The sequence below is a fragment of the Hemicordylus capensis genome, chromosome 5 (genome assembly GCF_027244095.1).
Source record: "Hemicordylus capensis ecotype Gifberg chromosome 5, rHemCap1.1.pri, whole genome shotgun sequence".
NCBI classification, from domain to species: domain Eukaryota; kingdom Metazoa; phylum Chordata; class Lepidosauria; order Squamata; family Cordylidae; genus Hemicordylus; species Hemicordylus capensis.
The window spans coordinates 204,937,889-204,957,410 of NC_069661.1; the positions used below are offsets into that span (position 1 = coordinate 204,937,889).

General features: G+C 42.6%; 2 protein-coding genes across 6 annotated transcripts in view; one reads left to right on the plus strand and one right to left on the minus strand.

The window, feature by feature from the left end:
- Positions 1 to 4,706, plus strand: part of PLXNC1 (plexin C1) — a 97,606-nt gene extending 92,900 nt beyond the window's left edge. For all 3 annotated transcript variants that reach the window (XM_053255788.1, XM_053255787.1, XM_053255789.1), the window contains one exon: positions 2,158 to 4,706. In XM_053255788.1, coding sequence (XP_053111763.1) covers positions 2,158 to 2,262 — 105 coding nt within the window. In that variant the 3' untranslated portion in view covers positions 2,263 to 4,706. The remainder of the gene's footprint in view (positions 1 to 2,157) is intronic.
- Positions 3,513 to 19,522, minus strand: part of CEP83 (centrosomal protein 83) — a 52,131-nt gene continuing 36,121 nt past the window's right edge. For 2 of the 3 annotated variants that reach the window (XM_053255791.1, XM_053255790.1), the window contains exons 13-16: positions 15,174 to 15,303; positions 9,008 to 9,111; positions 8,408 to 8,585; positions 3,513 to 7,513 (exon numbers count right to left, since the gene is read on the minus strand). In XM_053255791.1, the coding sequence (XP_053111766.1) occupies positions 7,331 to 7,513; positions 8,408 to 8,585; positions 9,008 to 9,111; positions 15,174 to 15,303 (595 nt within the window). In that variant the 3' untranslated portion in view covers positions 3,513 to 7,330. The remainder of the gene's footprint in view (positions 7,514 to 8,407; positions 8,586 to 9,007; positions 9,112 to 15,173; positions 15,304 to 19,522) is intronic. The other variant, XM_053255793.1, reaches the window with a different exon arrangement.

The following is a 19,522-nucleotide window of genomic DNA, read 5'->3' on the forward strand; positions in this document are numbered from 1 at the left end:
GGTATTTACCTGGTTTTTGTGAGGGCTTGGTGCCTGGCTTAAATCTGTCTGGCGTTCCATATCAATAATACGCCACTTAAGGATCACTATAGATAGCGTTATCATAGCCTAGAGGGAGAAGATATTCCATTGACAGCCCATATGATTTTAGCTTTTCAGTAATCCGATGCATCCAATCAGAGGGATGTTCATCCTTAAAAATTAGGGGAGCTAAACCAGAAAGGGAATACAGGTGAAACTCGGAAAATTAGAATATCGTGCAAAAGTCCATTAATTTCAGTAATGCAAATTAAAAGGTGAAACTGATATATGAGACAGACGCATTACATGCAAAGCGAGATAAGTCAAGCCTTAATTTGTTATAATTGTGATGATCATGGCGTACAGCTCATGAAAACCCCAAATCCACAATCCCAGAAAATTAGAATATTACATGGAACCAAGAAGACAAGGATTGTAGAATAGAACAATATCGGACCTCTGAAAAGTATACAGTGTACTGTGCTTGATTGGCCAGCAAACTTGCCTGACCTGACCCCATAGAGAATCTATGGGGCATTGCCAAGAGAAGGATGAGAGACATGAGACCAAACAATGCAGAAGAGCTGAAGGCCGCTAATGAAGCATCCTGGTCTTCCATAACACCTCATCAGTGCCACAGGCTGATAGCATCCATGCCACGCCGCATTGAGGCAGTAATTGCTGCAAAAGGGGCCCAAACCAAGTACTGAATACATATGCATGCTTATACTTTTCAGAGGTCCGATATTGTTCTGTTCTTCAGTCCTTGTCTTCTTGGTTCCATGTAATATTCTAATTTTCTGGGATTGTGGATTTGGGGTTTTCATGAGCTGTACACCATGATCATCACAATTATAACAAATTAAGGCTTGACTTATCTCGCTTTGCATGTAATGTGTCTGTCTCATATATCAGTTTCACCTTTTAATTTGCATTACTGAAATTAATGGACTTTTGCACGATAGTCTAATTTTCCGAGTTTCACCTGTAAATCAGTTTCAACCAAAAGCTGAAGATATAAGTCCAGGCACAGGAATCCAAGCTTGATACAGTAAGCCTGCTTCCAAATGCAATCATAAAGTCCAAATAGTGATGAAAATTTTATTTGTGAGAGTTTGAATAATTAGCAAACTTTATCCTGCATTTTAGGGGCAGTGGAGGGCTTGGTTTAATGAGAGTAGGACAGTGGAAGCTGATGACAATTAGTGAATGATTTCTGCATTGAAAAGAGTTGAGTGAGAACCTATATCCAGATAGAATGTGAGTCAGGGATGAGCCTTCCCTAAATTGCACCATTGACAAAGTTTATCACCCATCCCTCTTCCAAGAACCTTTGATGCTACTGACCTAGATACCAGACAGTGCCCTGCTGTGTGGAAGAATGGAATGAACCATGCATCCATGCTATAGGACACTTCTCCAATTTGGAATGATGGTAAAATCCTTAAGCATCACAGAGAAGCTGCATGTTTGCAAGCAGCATTGATGGGCTTTCCACACTCACAGAGCCGGGGCATATTCCCCATTCTTTTATCAGCAGGGCACTGTGTGGCATCTAAACCATTGTAAATCCTTTCAGTGGAACTGAAATCTGGGTCACCTTAGTTTCCAATCTCAGTGCATCGCTCTGGACATCTTTTGTGCATTATGTATTTGTGACTATTGTCACTTGAAAGGGTTCTTCTAATCAAGACCTATTCTCATTTATGCTGGAGTTTTAAGATACTATAATCCAATCAGTGGCAGTGGGCTAGAGCATAATTGGTGTGTCTTTGGACAGGTGCACATCTCTGCTCAGTCCTTGATAGGCCAATGTGGGGGTAGCTTCCATTTACTGGGCCCATCATGTTTTCCATGACCATTGAACCTGGGAGCCCCTTGATCTTGCCACAGTTCCATAGCTGCCTGCTGCTGCTGTTGCTCAAGGTTGGGCTTGCATTTACTAAAAGATTTGAGGTTTTTAATTGAGACCTCTATCAGCAGTGAAGGTGGTGTTCATCCTGTGATTGATAATGACTTGTAAAAATAAAATGCAGAAACAGCCTAGCATTAGGGGGGATGGTTTGCTCAAGCAGGGTTTACGCTTTACATAGAATGTGTTAAAATAAGTCAGCCCACATGTCTTTGTTTCCATAGATACGGAATAAATTGGAGAAAGAACGAGGGCTGGAAGAAGCTCAAAAGCAACTCCTGCGTGTAAGATATTTAGCTGATGAAAAGAAAAAATGCAAGTGGAATTAAGAAGAGCCTCATGATCCTCAACTGTGAAGAGATGAATGTTAAAAACTGGTATTGTCACTAAAACAGAATTCAGAATATTGACTCCAATCCAGCTCTGCTCACATATAACCAGTATCGCTAATGAACCCCAGATGGGATGCAGCCCCCACCCTCCACCCCCCTGCTGAACCTAAAGACTCATCTAAGGCAGGTCAGTGTGGGCTGGATACAATAGTCCACTATGTAGATCTAAGCATAATGTCACAAACAGAAGACTGCTACTACATGCAGATCATGTGGATTAGAACCATGGAGGCATTTTTAGCTGTATTTTAACGTAGTATTCACCTTTTTTACTGTGGCAGGTGTCATTTATATATGTGCAATTTAAACCAAGCCCTAGAGCCACAAACCTTATATAAAAGGACATGCTTGCGTTTCAATTGCAGAATGGTACTCCCTACACCAGTTTGCCTGGTTCGGTTTGGGCCTTAAGAGGGTCCTCTGTTATTCCTACATGAAGCACAAATACATTCCCCTGCTGCAAATAGCCCGGGTGCTAGAGACTTTAGGAGCAGCAGACTATGGGTACTTGTGAGGTCCAAGAGGGCCTTGGCTCACCACAGATGTTGTGGAGTGCTCAAAGGCCAGCCGTGCACATGCTGTGGGACTGACACCAAGTAGACAACTGCAATACATTCCTAGGGGGAGGCACTTGGATCCTAGTTTTTGCATGAAGAAGGGGCTGAAAATGTTCTGTGACTGTAGCTGTGTCCAGTAGATGGATATAAACTGGTGGCATTTCTTATGTATTAGTTCTTTGTAAAAGCAGAGGAAAGAAATGCTGTTGCTGTACACAAGTTCCAATGAAATCTCAGGTGACCCAAGGACTCTTCAGTCTGAAGACTTGAGCCAGAGTTCATAAATACACATCATAGTTTCATTTCAGATATGTACATGTGTTGCATAGCCATCTTTGTGGCCTTTCCCCCCTGCCTTCCTTTCAGTTGGAATATAGAACCCTTCCACTTTATTGAATGCACATCCCAGGTTTCCCTAACACTTATCCCACACCCTAATCTTAGGCGTGCTGAAGGGAGCACAGATATCTTAGGCGTGCTGAAGGGAGCACAGATATTCATGGAGTTGTAGCAAAAGAAATTCCAGCTTACTGAGGGCATCTTTTCCAGCATTGCTCAAAGACAAATAGTGTGTTCTTGACAGAAAAGAGATGCTCCTTTTTGCTTGATTAAAATAATTTGTGCCTGTAGTTGTTTACAACCTTTTTTATTTTTATTTTTAAAGAAAACTGCAAATAGATGGGAGAATTACCACATTAACTTATGGACAGGCTTGCAAGAACAAACAGTCTGTAACACAGATTTCAAATCTGACTCTCTCCACTGGCCAGGCAGAGTCACACTGGCACTGATGCTGCCAATGCTGAGTCAGCTCTTATCACTATGATATTTTACTATAGGGGACACAGTTGGTTCACAGAGTGCCACAAAACATACTTATCAAAATACATTAAGTGCAAACTATCCACTAAATCTAGGCAGAGCACACCAGTAACAAAGAGGTAGATGACAACTATTTGAAGATAGTTTTCTTTTCCTTCCTTTGTCCATGTTTGGTATACAGGCGGACCTTGTTATTCATGGGGATGCTACTCCTCGCTTTCGACCACAAATAATGAAACTATGAATAATGAGTCATTGCATCTATGGGAATTAGGAGGTTAGGTTCTGGAGCCTAGAAAATGATCCCCAAAAATCAGGGGGGAAAGCAGAAAAGGATGGAGCACAGCACTATACCATGGCCACCTCAGATCTTATGCTCTCCCAATCTCTAGCTCCTCCAGTAATGCATACAGTACAGTAATCACGAAGCTGCCTTACCCCCACAGTTGAAGTTCAGCACTTATCAGCACAAACCCCAGGCCAGACTGGTTGGCAAGTTGGCCAGAGAGGCATCACAGTGTGGGAGCCAGTTCAAGTGAACACTTGTGGGGATTCCTTCAAAATGTCAAGTTCAAGGTCAAAGTTTCAAATTAAGGGCCCAAGTGTCAAGGTCAAGCTCAAATTTGCAGATATACAAAACACCCTACCATGAATATTGAACCTGGTGCTTATTTTTAAACTGTAGATATGCAAAACCACAGCTGAGGTCCGCCTGCACACATTTCTCTCATGGGTTAGAAGGAAAGCTTACTCAAGGTGGAAAACTTAGCTGTTTATATGATAGTGATCTCTTGTCAGTGAACACCTCTGAAGCAAACCAGCTTGGAAACAGCTACTATGTATCTTTAAAGTACTGGTGTTTTGTTTTTCAGACTTTTTAATGTCTGTTCATGTAGTGTGGGAAATAATGTCTGTCCTATTAAAAAAAAATAACAGCAGTATTTTCTGTAAAGTAATTTATTTTGTATGTTGTATATTAAAAACAAATTTAGTAAACAGGAATTGATTAAGTAGTATGTGTATAATTTTTATGAGGCCCTTGTTTCACGGTGCCCGAGCCCCAACCATCCCCCCTCCCGCTTGGCCACAGAAACCAGAGAACACAAAGGGGGAAAAGGAGGCACTTGACTCAAGGTCCATATAGCTTGCTGACATCTGGTGATTTGACTTGGGCCAGAGTGATTTAGAAGAACTCTCTCTCTCTCTCACTCACTCTTATGGTACAGCAGCTGAACTGGCATAGATTTTAAGACGTGGGGGGACTTGCTCTTGTGAGAAACCTTTCGTTGGGCCACTTACATTAATATGGTAGAGTAGAGCCCTCTCACAGAGACCGTGCAAATAACTTTGGGGATGGTATTTGTTCTGTTGCTCCTGAGCAGAGGACTAGAACTAGTGGGTTGAAATTACAAGGAAGCAGGTTTGAACTAGATATTAGGAAGACTTTCCTAACTCTGGGAACTGTTAAATAATGGAACAGTCTGCCTCATGCAGTGCTAGGCTGGAGGTTTTCAAACCGAGATTAGCATTAGCTAGTCATCTGTCAGGAACACTGTTGCAGTTTCCTGCACTGAGCAGGAGGTGGGACTAGAAGACCTCCAAGGACCCTTCCAGCTCTTAGTATGATGGGACAAGCTACTGCAGACATATCATGATGGAGAAAAGTCTTGAAAACTTACTTTTGATATTGTCAGCTCTGTAGGTGAAGCAGACTTGCCACCTCATATGAGAATTTCAAGTTGCATTGTGACTATTAATATCATAAGCATTTTATATAAAAGTAGGGTAATTAATACATGCTTTAGTATTTGAAAAAGGTGAATGACTTGGCTAAGACTTTGAAACAGTTCCTCCCAATTGTCCCGTTTTAATATACCAAACTATATAGAGTGCAGTATTTTTTTTTAAGTATTGTTTGACTCACTTGATACTTACTGTGTATTGCATCTCTGACAATGCAGACGAAGCACTGTTACTGTAACTGCATGAAACAATCTGAATTTATTTTCAGATGTATTTAGGTAATAACTCATTTGACAAGAATAATTCCTATATATGAGATTTAAACTGGGTAAAATTTAAATGTAGATGAAAAATATCCTGGATGTTTATATGAAATATTTTATTTCAAATATAAAATGTTTGATGTTTAGTTAGTGAATTTGTCTGTCTGTGTGTATCTGACATACTAGTTTACCTTTGAAAAGCTGGAACAAAAGTTAATCAAAATTGCATGTTGAACAATGAGTTAAATAGGGCAGTGTAGATTGGCCTTATATTGAAGTCAGTTTTTTGCAGGACACCTGTCTTGCAAATGGAGACAGACAGACAGACACACAGACACAGAAACACACACACACACACACAAGAGAGAGAGAGAGCCTCCAGTCAGTTACAGTGGCATGGCATTCTCGTCCTCATTCTCACAGTATTACTACACCCAGGTACATACTATTTCTAGAATGGGCCTGGAACTAGCTGCAAAGTGGTTCCAGGCCCGTCTACTAGTTTAAGTCCAGTTGGGGCAACACTCCCATCCCTAATCAAACCATTATAGTGGACACACAGGCTTAAAACCCATATGTCCTGGTGCATAAAGCACAGGAAGAATGAGGTTTAGAGTCTCTGGAGGCCGTATCCTGATTCCTCTTTGACAGGTCATGACCCACTCCCTGAGAATTATTGTTGCCTGTTTAGTATTTATACATCCCCATCAATGTGGATGGCAAAGGGTACAAATAACAGGCTGCACGCACAGAGGAAAAATCTGAGGAAAACAAAGTTTGCTAAATTAGCTGTGTGGAAATTAGCACTTGAGTAGTTGCAAAAGCACTCTGGATAAAGAAAATCTGATGACTTTCACAAGTGCATGCTCTCGTCACTGCTGCAGTTTAAAAGGTGACACAATTTCCCTTATTGTGTCTTGAACAAGGTGTCTTTCTCTAGTCTTGTTCTAGAGTAAGGAGTGTTTGAACCAGAGCAAGATTTGTTGTTCCAAAGCAAGGAAAACTGTATTTCACCCAAACAACACAAGGCTGTAGATTTTACAAAAATATATTATATAATTATATAATAAATAAATTTATTTATATAATAAATAAATTTGATCACTGTTAAAGACATTTCTTTGTGCCACACACAAAAGTATCTCTGTATAAAGATAAACCCAAACATTTGCACTACTTTTATAATCATTTTAAGAACCTGATTGAGAAAAATAACCCATAATATTGTGTTAAAGTGCAAATAAAAACTTATATACATAGCAATCCCAGCATTTCACCAATTGAAAAATTCATGTAATTTGATTTTACATTATCATAGTATTTTTAATTGCATGATACTAGCCACAGAGTTCCAATACTAATGAAGGTGGAGAACTTTTGAACAAAAGAGTAGGAGGGGATTTTCTACTGTATTTTTCTGAGCAACCAAACTCCCTAGAGACTTGAGTTGCCTCGTTCAAAAATGTTTTAGTGCAACATAATCCCTTATAATAATTTTAATTAAAAATAATACAAAGTGATGCTGAATATATTCAGACCTTTCATGTAGTCCAAGGCACATATAGGTATAAGTGTTTTTGGCAAAGGACAAAAGGTATCTAATTCTTAAGAGCTCAGTGTTTATGTGGAGTCCTCAACTGGTAGATCATACTCTTCAACAAGCTTATTTCTGTAATCAGCACTTACTACTGACCAAGCTCGCTCACTAGAGGCACCAAGTTCTTGCAACTGTTTTCTTTGTGTGGTTTCTAGTTCTTCCAGGCGCTTGCGAAGTAGGGAGAGCTCTCTTTGATGCTGTTCCTCCTTGACATTAAGAGACATACCAAAGGAGGAAGAGAGATATTGTTATTTAGCAATGCTTACAAATACATTACCATGATTTTAGCTATAAAACTGTAATCTGTGGGAAAGAAAGTATGTGTGGGGTGGGGTGGGGTGGGGGTGTCAATAATATAATATGTTCCAACTAGTGTGCCCTCTAATGGATTCCCAGATGTTGACTACAACTCCCATAATCCCCAACCAAAAGCTATTGCAGCTGGGGATTCTGGGAGTTGTAGTCAACAACATCTGGGAATCCCTGTTAGTGGGAACACTGGTTCCAACACATTCTGCTACAGAAGCAGAAAATACACGCTTGCTCTCTGATGGGACAGACAATTTGATCAGTGCTTGAAGCCCATCTTAAAGAGGTAATATGGATGCAGTTTCTTTGCATATTGCACTGGTCTATTAGGAGTGTTCCTGAATTTAGAGAACCAAGAGATCTATGTATTGCTGAACCTCAGAAGTCCTAATTAATGTTTCACCAAATGACCTCAGTAAGTATGATCTGGCTGCAGTCCAAAGAACAGTGCAATTAGTTCCACACATGTGAAATGGGGATGGTGGTTTGCAATTCTGCTTGTCAGACATGCCATCTGATAACACACTTTTGAAACTGAGAAACTTTCAAGAAGCAGTTTAATATTGCACAGTTCCCTTATGTAATGGGAAAGAAGTAAAAACTTGCACTGGGTATACCAAATCCCTTGAATCTGCCTAAAGGAAATCTTTGGCCGAAATCCACATCCTAGCACAGACTGATATGCAAAAAACTTTCAGAAACATATCCCATACCTCTTTTGTCATAGTTCATTTTATTGCTCTTATCCCATGAAACAATCCCTTTGGGAATTTCTACATGATGACACCAACCTGTAGGTGAGGGAAGGATGCCTCTGGTCCAGGAACTAAAGCTGAAGACAAAAAGCTTACTGGATTCACTGCTGGGATGTTTGGAAACAGAATTAGCCGGCGGAATTCATTGTGTCTGCGCTGCAAGTCCTTTAATCTTTTTTGAAGACGAATGTGTTCTTCAAAAGGTACGTTCTGCCTGAAGCAATTAGACAAAAGATTTATTATGCAGACCTTCCAAAATGGGATACTTACTGTGCAACTCTCAAATACTGGGAGCATTTAAGGAAGGAACTTAATAGTTCTTATCTCCGAAGCTTATTAAAGGATGTTATCTTTTATAATGACAGTGACCCACATACCACCCACTGTTAGGTGGACGTTTTGTGCTGAAATCACACACCAGGGACACACAGCAAGGAATTAATGGCTGTACACTCATACAACTCTTTCACACAACTGCAACATTTGCGCAACTGCTCTAGCGCAACTTGCATTTGGAAGACGCAAACACATCCATGGTGCACAAAACACCCACAGAACATGGTGTGGTATGAGAGAGCCAGTAATCGTATCCCTGAGCTACAATGCAGTCAAACCTCAAGCAACACTTAAACCTACCTGTTTAATACTTGATTTTCTGTTTCCAGTTCTTCTTTCTTGGCTTCCAAGAGTTCAATCTTCTCTATCAGTTTCTTCTGCTTATTGTCATTAAGTGTCTTTCTCTGTGAAGAATACAATGTGTATATTTAGAGAAATGGTTCCTCCCTCAATGCCTTCACTTGTACGTTTCATTCCCAGCCCCCATTTGCTATACCTGTGGTCTGATTCCAACGTTCTCAAACTGAGCACACAAACTCACCAGAAGAGAGGGTGGGGTTTAAAAATATACTGAGCAAATCAAGTGCCTTCCCATAGGAAAATATAAGTATGATGTAGGACACAATACTGTAGTGAAAATAAACTCTAGGGATTTGGGTGGAGTGTTTTGCATCCCTTTGATGTAAAAGCAGCATCCTCCAATTTATTTTGTTGCATCACATACATTTTTGGCAATGAGAAAAAGGGCTAGTAGCAATAAAAGTCAGAGAAAGGCTGACAGGATATGAATATTTAGGACAGAGGGAAAGCAGGTTGCTTACCTGTAACTGATGATCTGGTAGTGATCCGTTGACATCCATTAGAAATGGGTTCTGCGCCTATGCAGAATCCCTTGGTGTGGAGTATCACAGCTTCTCGTGGCGTTTCTGCCCCACCCCGCCCCACGTGGCTGCTATTTTAAGGTGAGAAAAACAACACTCCCTCAGTTCCTGGACGACTGCTGGAGCAGGCAACCATCCTTGCAATAAGTAACAGGTGAGTTCTTTTACAGAGACTATAACTACTGCAATGCGGAGGTATGGGAGGGTCTAATGCAGGGCTGCTCAACTTTGGCCCTCCTGCAGATGTTGGCCTACAACTCCCATAATCCCTGGCTATTGGCCGCTGTGGCTGGGGGTGATGGGAGTTGTAGTTCCAAAACAGCTGGGGGGCCTAAGTTGAGCAGGCCTGGTCTAATGGAAGTCAATGGATCACTACCAGATCATCAGTGACAGGTAAGCAATCTGTTTATCTGGATCATGATCCGTTGAGCTCAATTAAAAATTGGTGTTTAGTTAGCTCATCTAGGAGGAGGGACCAGTAAACTGCAGCATCCTTTTTATTACACTTCTCCCAAAATTAGCCTCCGCTGCAGAGCGTAAGTCAATGGCATAATGTTTCACAAAGTGCAACTCAGATGATCAGGTTGCTGCCTTGCAAATGTCTTTGAAAGAAATGCTAGATAGATGGACTGCTTAGGCCGCATAGGCTTAGGCTGGGCATGTCCTTATTAACTTAGGCGGTTCTACTTTTGATATTTGTACGTTAGTAGAATCAGTTCCACCAGCCAGTGTGACAGCCTCTGTTTGGATATGCAGCAGCCCTTTGTCTTTCCCTTGTATGAGATGAAAAGTCTTTTTGTCTTGCGAAAAGACTTGGTTTCTGCTAGATAGAATAACAAAGACCTCCTGGCATCTAGGGAGTGAAGTGCCTTCTCCAGTGAGGTGGCAGGGTCTTTAAAGAAGCTTGGCAGAACAATATCTTGGTTCAGGTGAAAATCCGATATCACCTTAGGTAGGAAAATACTGTCAGGGCTCATGAGGACTTTATCTGAGAAGAATTGTGTGTACGGCTTGTTCATACACAGTGCCGTGAGCTTGCTCACCCTTCAGGATGTTGTGATTGCTACCAGAAAGGTAGTCTTTAAGGTGATTAATTTTAGGCTTGCTATGGATACAGTAGAGGCTCAAACGGCTTTTCAGTTAATGCTGAGCAAACCAGAGAGATGCTCCATTGGTCTAATGGTTTTCTGATTGGCGGGTATCGGTTTGTGAGGCCTTTCAAGAAACTCTTGCTACTGTACTTGGATGGGAGAGAATTGACTTCCCATCCCAGCCTGGATGCATTGCAGAAAGTTCTGCCAGATGTGCCTTGACTGAGACGTTAGGCCTTCAGACTTCATTGATGTCAAGTATAGTACAGTAGAACCTGTCTGACTGATGCTCTTAAAGGGCAGAAGCCATGAGATGATGCATAAGATTAAACCTTTTCCACTTCTTTGTATAGTTCTTTCATGTGGATGGCTTCCTTTGGTTTAGAATAATTTGGTCTAGAAGCCTATCCTCCATGCTGTTAGCCTCAAGGTGCCTAAGTAGGGATATAGTACCTGTCCTCCTTTGTGAGACAGAAGATCTGGGTATTGAGGAAATCTTCTGTAACTTTGTTGGGATAGTCTGAGAACTAGTGAAAACCGAGACTGTCTTGGCCACCATGGTGTTATCAGAATTCACGCAGCTGGGTAAGTCAGGACTCTCGCACTACCCTTACTATGAGTAGAAGAGGAGGGTACATGTACGAGAGTTCCTTGGTCCAGACCATCTGGAATGTGTCTCCCAGAGACATTGGATCATGTCCCGCTCTGGAACAGAATTTCTTGCATTTGGTATCGATATCACGAATAGGTCTATCCAAGGCCAACCCCAGGGTCTGCATTTGCCACTTGTGCCGATCTCTGTGTAGAAGCATGCAACTCAAGTTGTCTACTAACACATTGTCCGTCCCTTTTATATGAATTGCTTGAGGACGGATGTGATTGTGGATGCACCAGTGCCAGAGATGGATGCTTAAGACACATAGAGACCTTGAGACAGTTCCTCCTTGCCTGCTGAGATATGTGATTGCCATGGTTTTGTCTAGATGGACTTTTACTGTTTGACCCTTCAGCATAGGCAAAAATGCTTTCATTGCTTGAAAAACTGCCAAAAACTCCAAGAAGTTAATATGAAGCTGTCTTTGGCAATAGCTCCACTGCCCCTGAATCTTGTTGCCATTGCAGTGACCTCCCCAACCCATCATGGAAGCATCCGTCGTCACCCATACAGAAGGTGTTTGCTTTTGGAATGGGACAGCCTGCAAAAAGTTCTCTGGACACATCCACCAATGAAGTGATTGGATGACTTGTGGAGAAATAGTAGGTCTCTGCAGCGGGCTGTCTACATTTGGATAGAAAATGGAGAGGCACCATAGTCGTAACTTCCTCATTTTCAAGCGAGTATAATGGACTGTCATCTTGCAGGAAGCCATCAGGCCCAAGAGGTGCTGAACTTTTTCAAGCATGTTGAATAGGCTGTGCTGTAAAAATATGGACTAGGGCCTGATGGATTGGAATCTTTCCAGAGGTAAGTATGCCCTTCCTGCTTGAGTGTCCAGGATTGCTCCTATATAAACTGTTACTGGTTCTAGGTGAGACTTCTTCCAGTTCACATCTGTGCCCAATTTTTGGAATAGTTGCAACAGATACGATATCTGAGAACATAACTCTTCTTTGTTTCTGGATGCCAGAAGCCAATCATCTAGTTACAGGAATATTGCAATTCCTCTGGTCCTCAGCTGTGCAACAATCGCCACCATGCACTTTGTGAGTACGTGTGGGGCAATGCAGAGGCCAAAGGGAAGAACCTTGTACTGCTAGATTGAGTTGCCTACTGTGAATCTCAGGAATTTTCTGTGAGCTTCCCAAATTCCAATGTGAAAATAAGCATCTTTTAGGTCTAGCGTTGCAAGCCTGATGCAATAGTGGTAGAATGTCCTGCAACACTGTCATTCGAAACTTTCTCACATGGACAATTTTTTTTAGATGTTTCAGGTCCATTATTGGATGAATTCCACCCCCCTCCCTTTGGGGATTTGGAAGAAGCGGGATTAGAATCCTTCCTGCCTGTGTGCCCACCGCACCAGGACTATTGCACCTTTTGATAACAGCTCCTTTGCCTTCTCCAGCAGAGCAGGTATGACCCTTGTAAAGTGTACACCTTTGAATGGCATAACCTTGAAACTCCATAGCTTAGCCTGCAGATATTATCTTCATGACCCAACAGTCCGATGTTATGTGGTGCCATGCAGATGCATGGCTTGCCAGTTTGATGGTATTGGCAATTGTTGCTGATGTTATTGGTGCTGCAAGGATGGAATTGGCAAGGATGGAATTGGCAACTATCTGTGGTGCCATAAGGATGAGATTGGCATATGCTTCGGCTCGACTGAGGTTTAACAATGTTAGCTTGTATAGTGGGCTGGCCTAGTTCTCAAAGATGCTGCTTTGGGGCCTCAGCCTGTTTATTGCGTTGGCTCTGGTTTCCTTTATTCTTGGCTTGATAGGGGCACTTGTAAGGATTATAGGACTTCCTGTAGTCCCCCCATCCCGTTGCTTGTAACCCGACCTTGGTCTGTTGTAAGAATTATATTTGGATGTGTAAGTAGTTGTAGATGCAGAAAGGAGTCTAAGTGGTAAAGTTTACTGCTAAGATTTCTTTAACATTTCCATGGTGAAATCAGTTTTGTATGAACAACCTCCCAAGCAGTTTTTGCAGCTCTGGAAATTACTGGAAGAAGTGGGAAATCCAATGATTGTGCAGAGAGAGAATCCAGTTGTAGACTGGATCATCAATAGTCAGTCTGTGCCTTGAGATCTTAGCCTAAGGCCTCAGCCATCTCTTTGATTTGCAGGTGGTAAGCTTTCATCTCAGTCAGAGACACATGAGTAGCCACATCTGGTGACAGATCTTGTAGCGCCCCCACAGTCTGATTCCTGGGGAAGAGCCCGGCACTGGGGTCTTATGACAGAGACCTCAGTGGAGGAGACTGGGGTGCTTGAATTTGAGTCTCAGTAGAAGTGGTTTGTTTGAGTCCAGTCTGAGTTTGCGTGGTATTTGACCCAGATCCAGAACAATGGGAGGCTGAATTGGTGTTGTGGCTGGCGAACTCAAAGTCATCTTCGGTGCCGATAGTGGCCTCGGTATTGAGACTGGAGTTGGTGTCACCGGCCTCGGCATTGAAGGCTTTGGCGATGATGGATGAGGCACTGGCAATTTCGAAGGCTTTGATGCAGAAAGGCCCTGCGAGTCTACCAATGTCAAGGGATGCCTTGGTGTCAACATCAATACTCTCTGTGTTGTGGGTCTCGATACGGATATTATAACAACATCCTGGAGACTCAGTGGCGATTGAGTCTTCTCCTAGATCAAGGTTTTCTATTTCTTTGACAATTCTTAAGTCTCCTCCTCTGCAGCTCGATCCCTCGATCTTTTTGAAGGCTTTGGTGATTTAAAACGGGGCTGCTGAGGATTTAGACTGAACAATTGCAGTCCTCAGGCCAGGAGGCTTGGTCAATGAGCCCATCCCTTCCTTAGACGTCGAAGGAGTTGGGGGATTTAAGGCGTCATCATACAAGGCAGCTCACAGACAGAGTTCCCTATTGCACATAGTCTGTTTCGAAAATGACATACAAACCTTGCAAGCTGAGGTGCTGTGCACTTCGCCAAGACAAATCAAGCTTAGATCGTGTCCGTCCTGAGAAGGCAGCTTTGCTCTGCATTCGGAGCAACGCTTGAAGGTCTTTCCCCCCATTTTTCCCCTCCATCTTTTTTGGATCAACCATAGTTGTCATTATTGTCTGAAGTCTTTTGCCAGAAAAATCAGTCCAATTGTTTGTTTAGTAAAGAGAACTCACAGGGATGCTGAGGGAATCAAAATGAGGAGCCCCAGCAACCGAGTGACAAATAACTATGGCAGTCGAAAAGGAATTGAGGGAGTGGCATTCTTCCCGCCTTAAATAGCAGCCACAATAGCAGTCATGTGGGGTCGGGTGGGGCTGAAATGCCACGAGCAGCCGTGGTACTCAGGTGCAGAACCCATTTCTAATGGAGCTCAATGGATCACAATCCAGATCAACAAGATAAAGACAATGACCTCTACTAGGATGAGAGAGCCTTCTTTAGTGTTCTTTTACTCTCCCATTCAAATGCCATTTACTTCAGAGTGCAGGAGAGGAGTAAAGGGGTGGTATTTTGCAAAAATCTAGTACACATAATTGAGAAAACCTTTGTACCACACATCTACATATTTCTGCAGGGAAAATATAGTCACATATAAAATCTGCAGTTGGTTTGGGTATGTAGCACTTAATTCTTGGTCCCTTAAATATCAAATAAGGTTTTAACATCATGATTGAGCCTACATTTTTCTTTAGACTGTCACAGCTTCTCGCAGCCATCTAAAACTCAAAATAAAGGTTTTGGTAATTAAATCTAAGACTGTTTTTACAAATTAGGACATCCTGCTTACTGCAGCTACAATCATGGAGCAGAATCATAACTCAGCTATCCCCGAATGAAAAGCTTCCCTCAGAAATATGCACTTAGGAACATGCCTTCTTCTGAGCAAGTGCTGCTCGATGCATTTTTTCTTTTATCTGGTTATATTTTTCTTCTCCCTCTGTGATGCGCTGAATAAGTTTGTGTTTTTCTTCCAGCCATTCTATACGTTTATCTTCCACACTCCTAGGGAGAGAAGAAGAAGAAAAACCAGTGTTGCGTTGCAGATCAAGTCCATTTAGCAGTGGGACTGAATACGGATTATTGCCAGCACTGGCTTAAATGCTGTGCAGCATCTCATAGGCACTGTGGGCACCGTGGGAACTGCTGCATGCTCTTAACACAAGAGTGCACAAGAGCACTCTTACACTACGCTAATGCAATTACCTGATGGATGGTGAGTGGAAATAATGGGTGCCCATTGTGCAACTTTGTACAGTTTCCTGCATTTGTGCAAGAGCATTCACTCTGGGTTAAAAGATCCAGTGGTGCCTACAGGATCCTGCACAGCATGTAAGCCACTGTTTCTCACTTAGGTACTGTGTACACTGTATACAGCTAGCTGAAGCTGTCTTAAAAGGGCCAAGGTCCTTACAACACAAGTCAAAGAGGCAGGAATCTGAGAAAGCACAATTCCAACAGCAGTTCCAAAACTATGTGTTGGGGCTTCCTTCTGTGACACAATAAAATTAATGTAAATAAACACTCCTGTGAGCCTGAAGTATCCATCCACAAAAGCAGCTGTACGATTTGCTCTTGCCTCACCACCTTCCAATCACTGCTACTGGGGATAGGTCCTCACATCATCTCACTCCATAACATTCTTAGTGTAAGATGCAAAACAGCTTCAGCGAAATTGTTGTGTGCCTGCACTAACTAGAACTTGGCCCCTTCCCTGAAAGAGGCACCATGTGAGAACTCCTGCAGTCTGATGGGAAGGGCCCTGCAGGCAGGTGGCCCATTCTTAGCCTGACATACTCAAAAATTACACTTTTGGGGGGTCTAAGAATGAAATGTGCTCACAACATGTGCTTCAACCATCAGAAGTTTGGAGAACAGTGTGCTAGATACATCATGAACGATATTGAAAAGGCTTCTTTCCTTGGCATATATAGCAAAAATGGACTTTCAGATCAAAGCATAGGTTAAGACAGCCATGAGCTCAAGGGAAAAGAATCTCCTGGCACATTAGAACAACTCTAGCTATTAAGTGTCTTCTCGATTAAGCTCTGCAGCAAACAGGACTGAGGCTAAGGGACAACATCTTCAGGCAGGCACCGAGGCCTCAGGACCCCAGAAAGGTACACTGCTACAGCTGCTCCTCACTGCAGCTACCACTCCTTCACTTGCCCGCCCACTCAGATGACGACATGGAGGAGCTCCTGCTGCCACTACCACCACCAGTAGCACCACCTGGGGGCGCTCACCAGAAGTCATTTGGCTAGAAGCTTCCAACACCTGAAACCCAGACTGGTAGCAAATCCAAAATATTCAGAGAGCAAATCTGAAACATTTAGAGAAAAATAAAAAGCTGCATTCCTCCTTCCCATCTACATGCAAGTTCTCAGAAAAACTACCACTCCAACAATGTTAAGTCTGTAGCACATCTGCAAATATAACATATTAATCAATTTTTGCAAAACAGTGGCGTAATTAGGCCTAGACTCCACGAAATGAGACGAATTAAGGTAACAAGAGCTGAGGGATCAGATGCATAAACAAATCACTCTAACTATGGAAACATGTTTAGCTGCAGCACTAATTTGCCCCCCTCTGCACCATTTGCCCCCCTCTGCACCTAAAACTCCTTGTATGCAGCAGTGGGTTGTGTATATGGTACTACATACAGTGCTTCTTTCAAAATACCAGCAAGGTTTTTTGAAAAAATCAATAAGGATTAAGTGATTTCAACCTCCAGTAACAACTTATCAAAAATATGTAAGTGCTCCACTATAAATACTTAATCGAGCTATCATCTTGAAACTGCTGACAAAGGCTTGAGCCAAACATTCATAAACATCGCTCATGATTCACAGTTGAATATGCAATAAGCCAGCTCTTAAAAGTATCTTGTTGGACTTAAGAACACTACAGCCTGAAAGTGAGAACCACTGAGAGGACCAGTTTGCCCACCTTATTTCTCAGTCTTTACAGGTTATCTGCTGGCCCACTCCCTCTTCAATCGGCCTGATATTGGCTTGGGGAAGAGGATGCTCTGGGGAGCCGCAACTGTCTTCTCTACTGTTCCAACTGCAATGTCCTGTTCAGCTGCTATAGCAACACTTCCAAAGGACTATGGGACCGCTAGAAAACTGGCTGACATACCGTGCGAGGAAGCGCCAGTGCAATGAGACAAACAGGCTAACATCATTTCCCAACTAACTGCATCAAAAAGAGGTCTATTTTGAGACCCTCCTCTTCCTCAGAAAGCCCTCTTGCCTGGAGCACCAGGGCAGTTAGCTGGGCAGTAATGCTACCTGGCTCCTTTTGCTGCACTGGTGCTTCACTGCTCTGTATGTCAGCCACTGAAACCTAGAGGTGAGAAGGGTTTGTTCACCTTCCTCCACCCCAGCATGTTTGGATTGCAAAGATTGGATGTGCATCCTAACTGCTCCCAAAAGTCCTTGTGGTTGCAACCCTATTGCCATCAACTTTTTATTTTTTACCATTTGACTGAATTTATTAATTGCTTTGATTTGCTTTTATTGGAAACTGCCGTGGACACCATAGGCTGAAAGTACTATATATAGTAGATAAACTATGAGGCAATGTGAACGTGCCATTTGTAACGTTTGATCCATGACAAGTTTCATATACCTGCAAGTCATCACTAGATGCTGCATCAAATGATGAACATGCCTGTGTGAAGTCACACATTTTATACAAAGAAAACTGTTATCGTATATAATGAGGCTTCAGTCATACTTAATGGAAAAGAATAAGCTAGCTTGCCGATACATTACATGCTTTTATGGCAACATACTACCTAACTCTTCATACCATAATGGAAGTAATTTTCAAATACAGAAATAAGTGAAACCTCAGTCATCATTAATAGGTTTGGGCGTCAGCCATTCTGAATCTGAACAAAGTGCACTGCTGTGACGGTGCATGAGGAGATGGCTCCTGGTGCGTAAGCCGGGTCTGCAGAATACTGGGCACTTCCAGGATGTGGAGAGCCTTCAATAAGAAGTTGAGCCCCGCCCTTCTTTCATAAGAAGTTGAGCCCCGCCCTGGTGACAGCTGGGTTGGCATGTTGGGCATACCAGGTGTACACAGAGAACAATGGGAGAGGTAGCCCCCGAGTGCTTTCCCTGGGAAGTCTATGGGGAAAGTGCTCAGAGGGGCAACCCCTTCCATTGCTCCTCGAACACATCTCCTGCTGTGCTCCGTGCACCGTCCCCATTGCTGGAGCAGTATGGGGTGTAGCTTCCCATAAAGGAGCCCACACACACAGCAGAAGCACACGTAATGTGTGGAGACAACTGCGCTGTGAGCAGCTGCCGCCATGTGACAATGACACAACACATTCGATTAGGAAAGGCTACTAATTGAACCATATTTGAAAATTATTACAATAGAGAATATTTGTATTACAAGCAACTGAACCCAAGAAAAACAGCTAAGCTAATTTTCCACATTTCTTTACTTTCTTATGACAAGTGTGGTGTAGTATTTAGAGTGTTGAACTAGGACTGGGGAGACCCAAGTTGAAATCCCCATTCAGCCATGAAATTCACTAGGTGACCCTGGGCCAGTCACTTATCTTATTATTTATCATATTTATATATCACTTGATATATACATCTCTGTGTAATTTGGTACACAATCTAAATTACAATATAAAAACAAAAACAAAACCGTTTCACAAATTAAAAACAACTCACAGAGTAAAACAATTTCACAGAAGTAAACAGTAATTAAAAGCCAGGGAAAACAGGTGTGTCTTAAGGCTCTTTTTAAAAGCAATCAGAGATGGCGAAGCCCTTGTTTTGACAGGGAGTGCATTCCAAAGCCCTGGGGCAGCCACAGAGAAGGCCCAGCCACAAGTCGCCACCAGACGAGCTGGCGGCAACCATAACTGGACTTCCCCAGATGATCTTAATAGGCAGTAGGTTAGATATTTCAGTCTAATATGCTTCACAGGGTTGTTGGGAGGCAAAAAAAACAGGTTGCTTACCTGTAACTGATGATCTGGTAGAGATCCATCGATATCCATAAGAATGGGGTTCTGCGCCTGTGCAGGAGCCAAGCAGTAGCCATGCCTAAGCTAGTCGAAGCGCCCAAGCCACGCCCCCACAGTGCAGCATGCTATTCAAGGCGTGGCTGAGGCGCGAAGTCCCTCAGTTCTTGGACGACTGCCGCGGACGACGATCATCTATCAGGTAAGTTCATCCATGAAGCA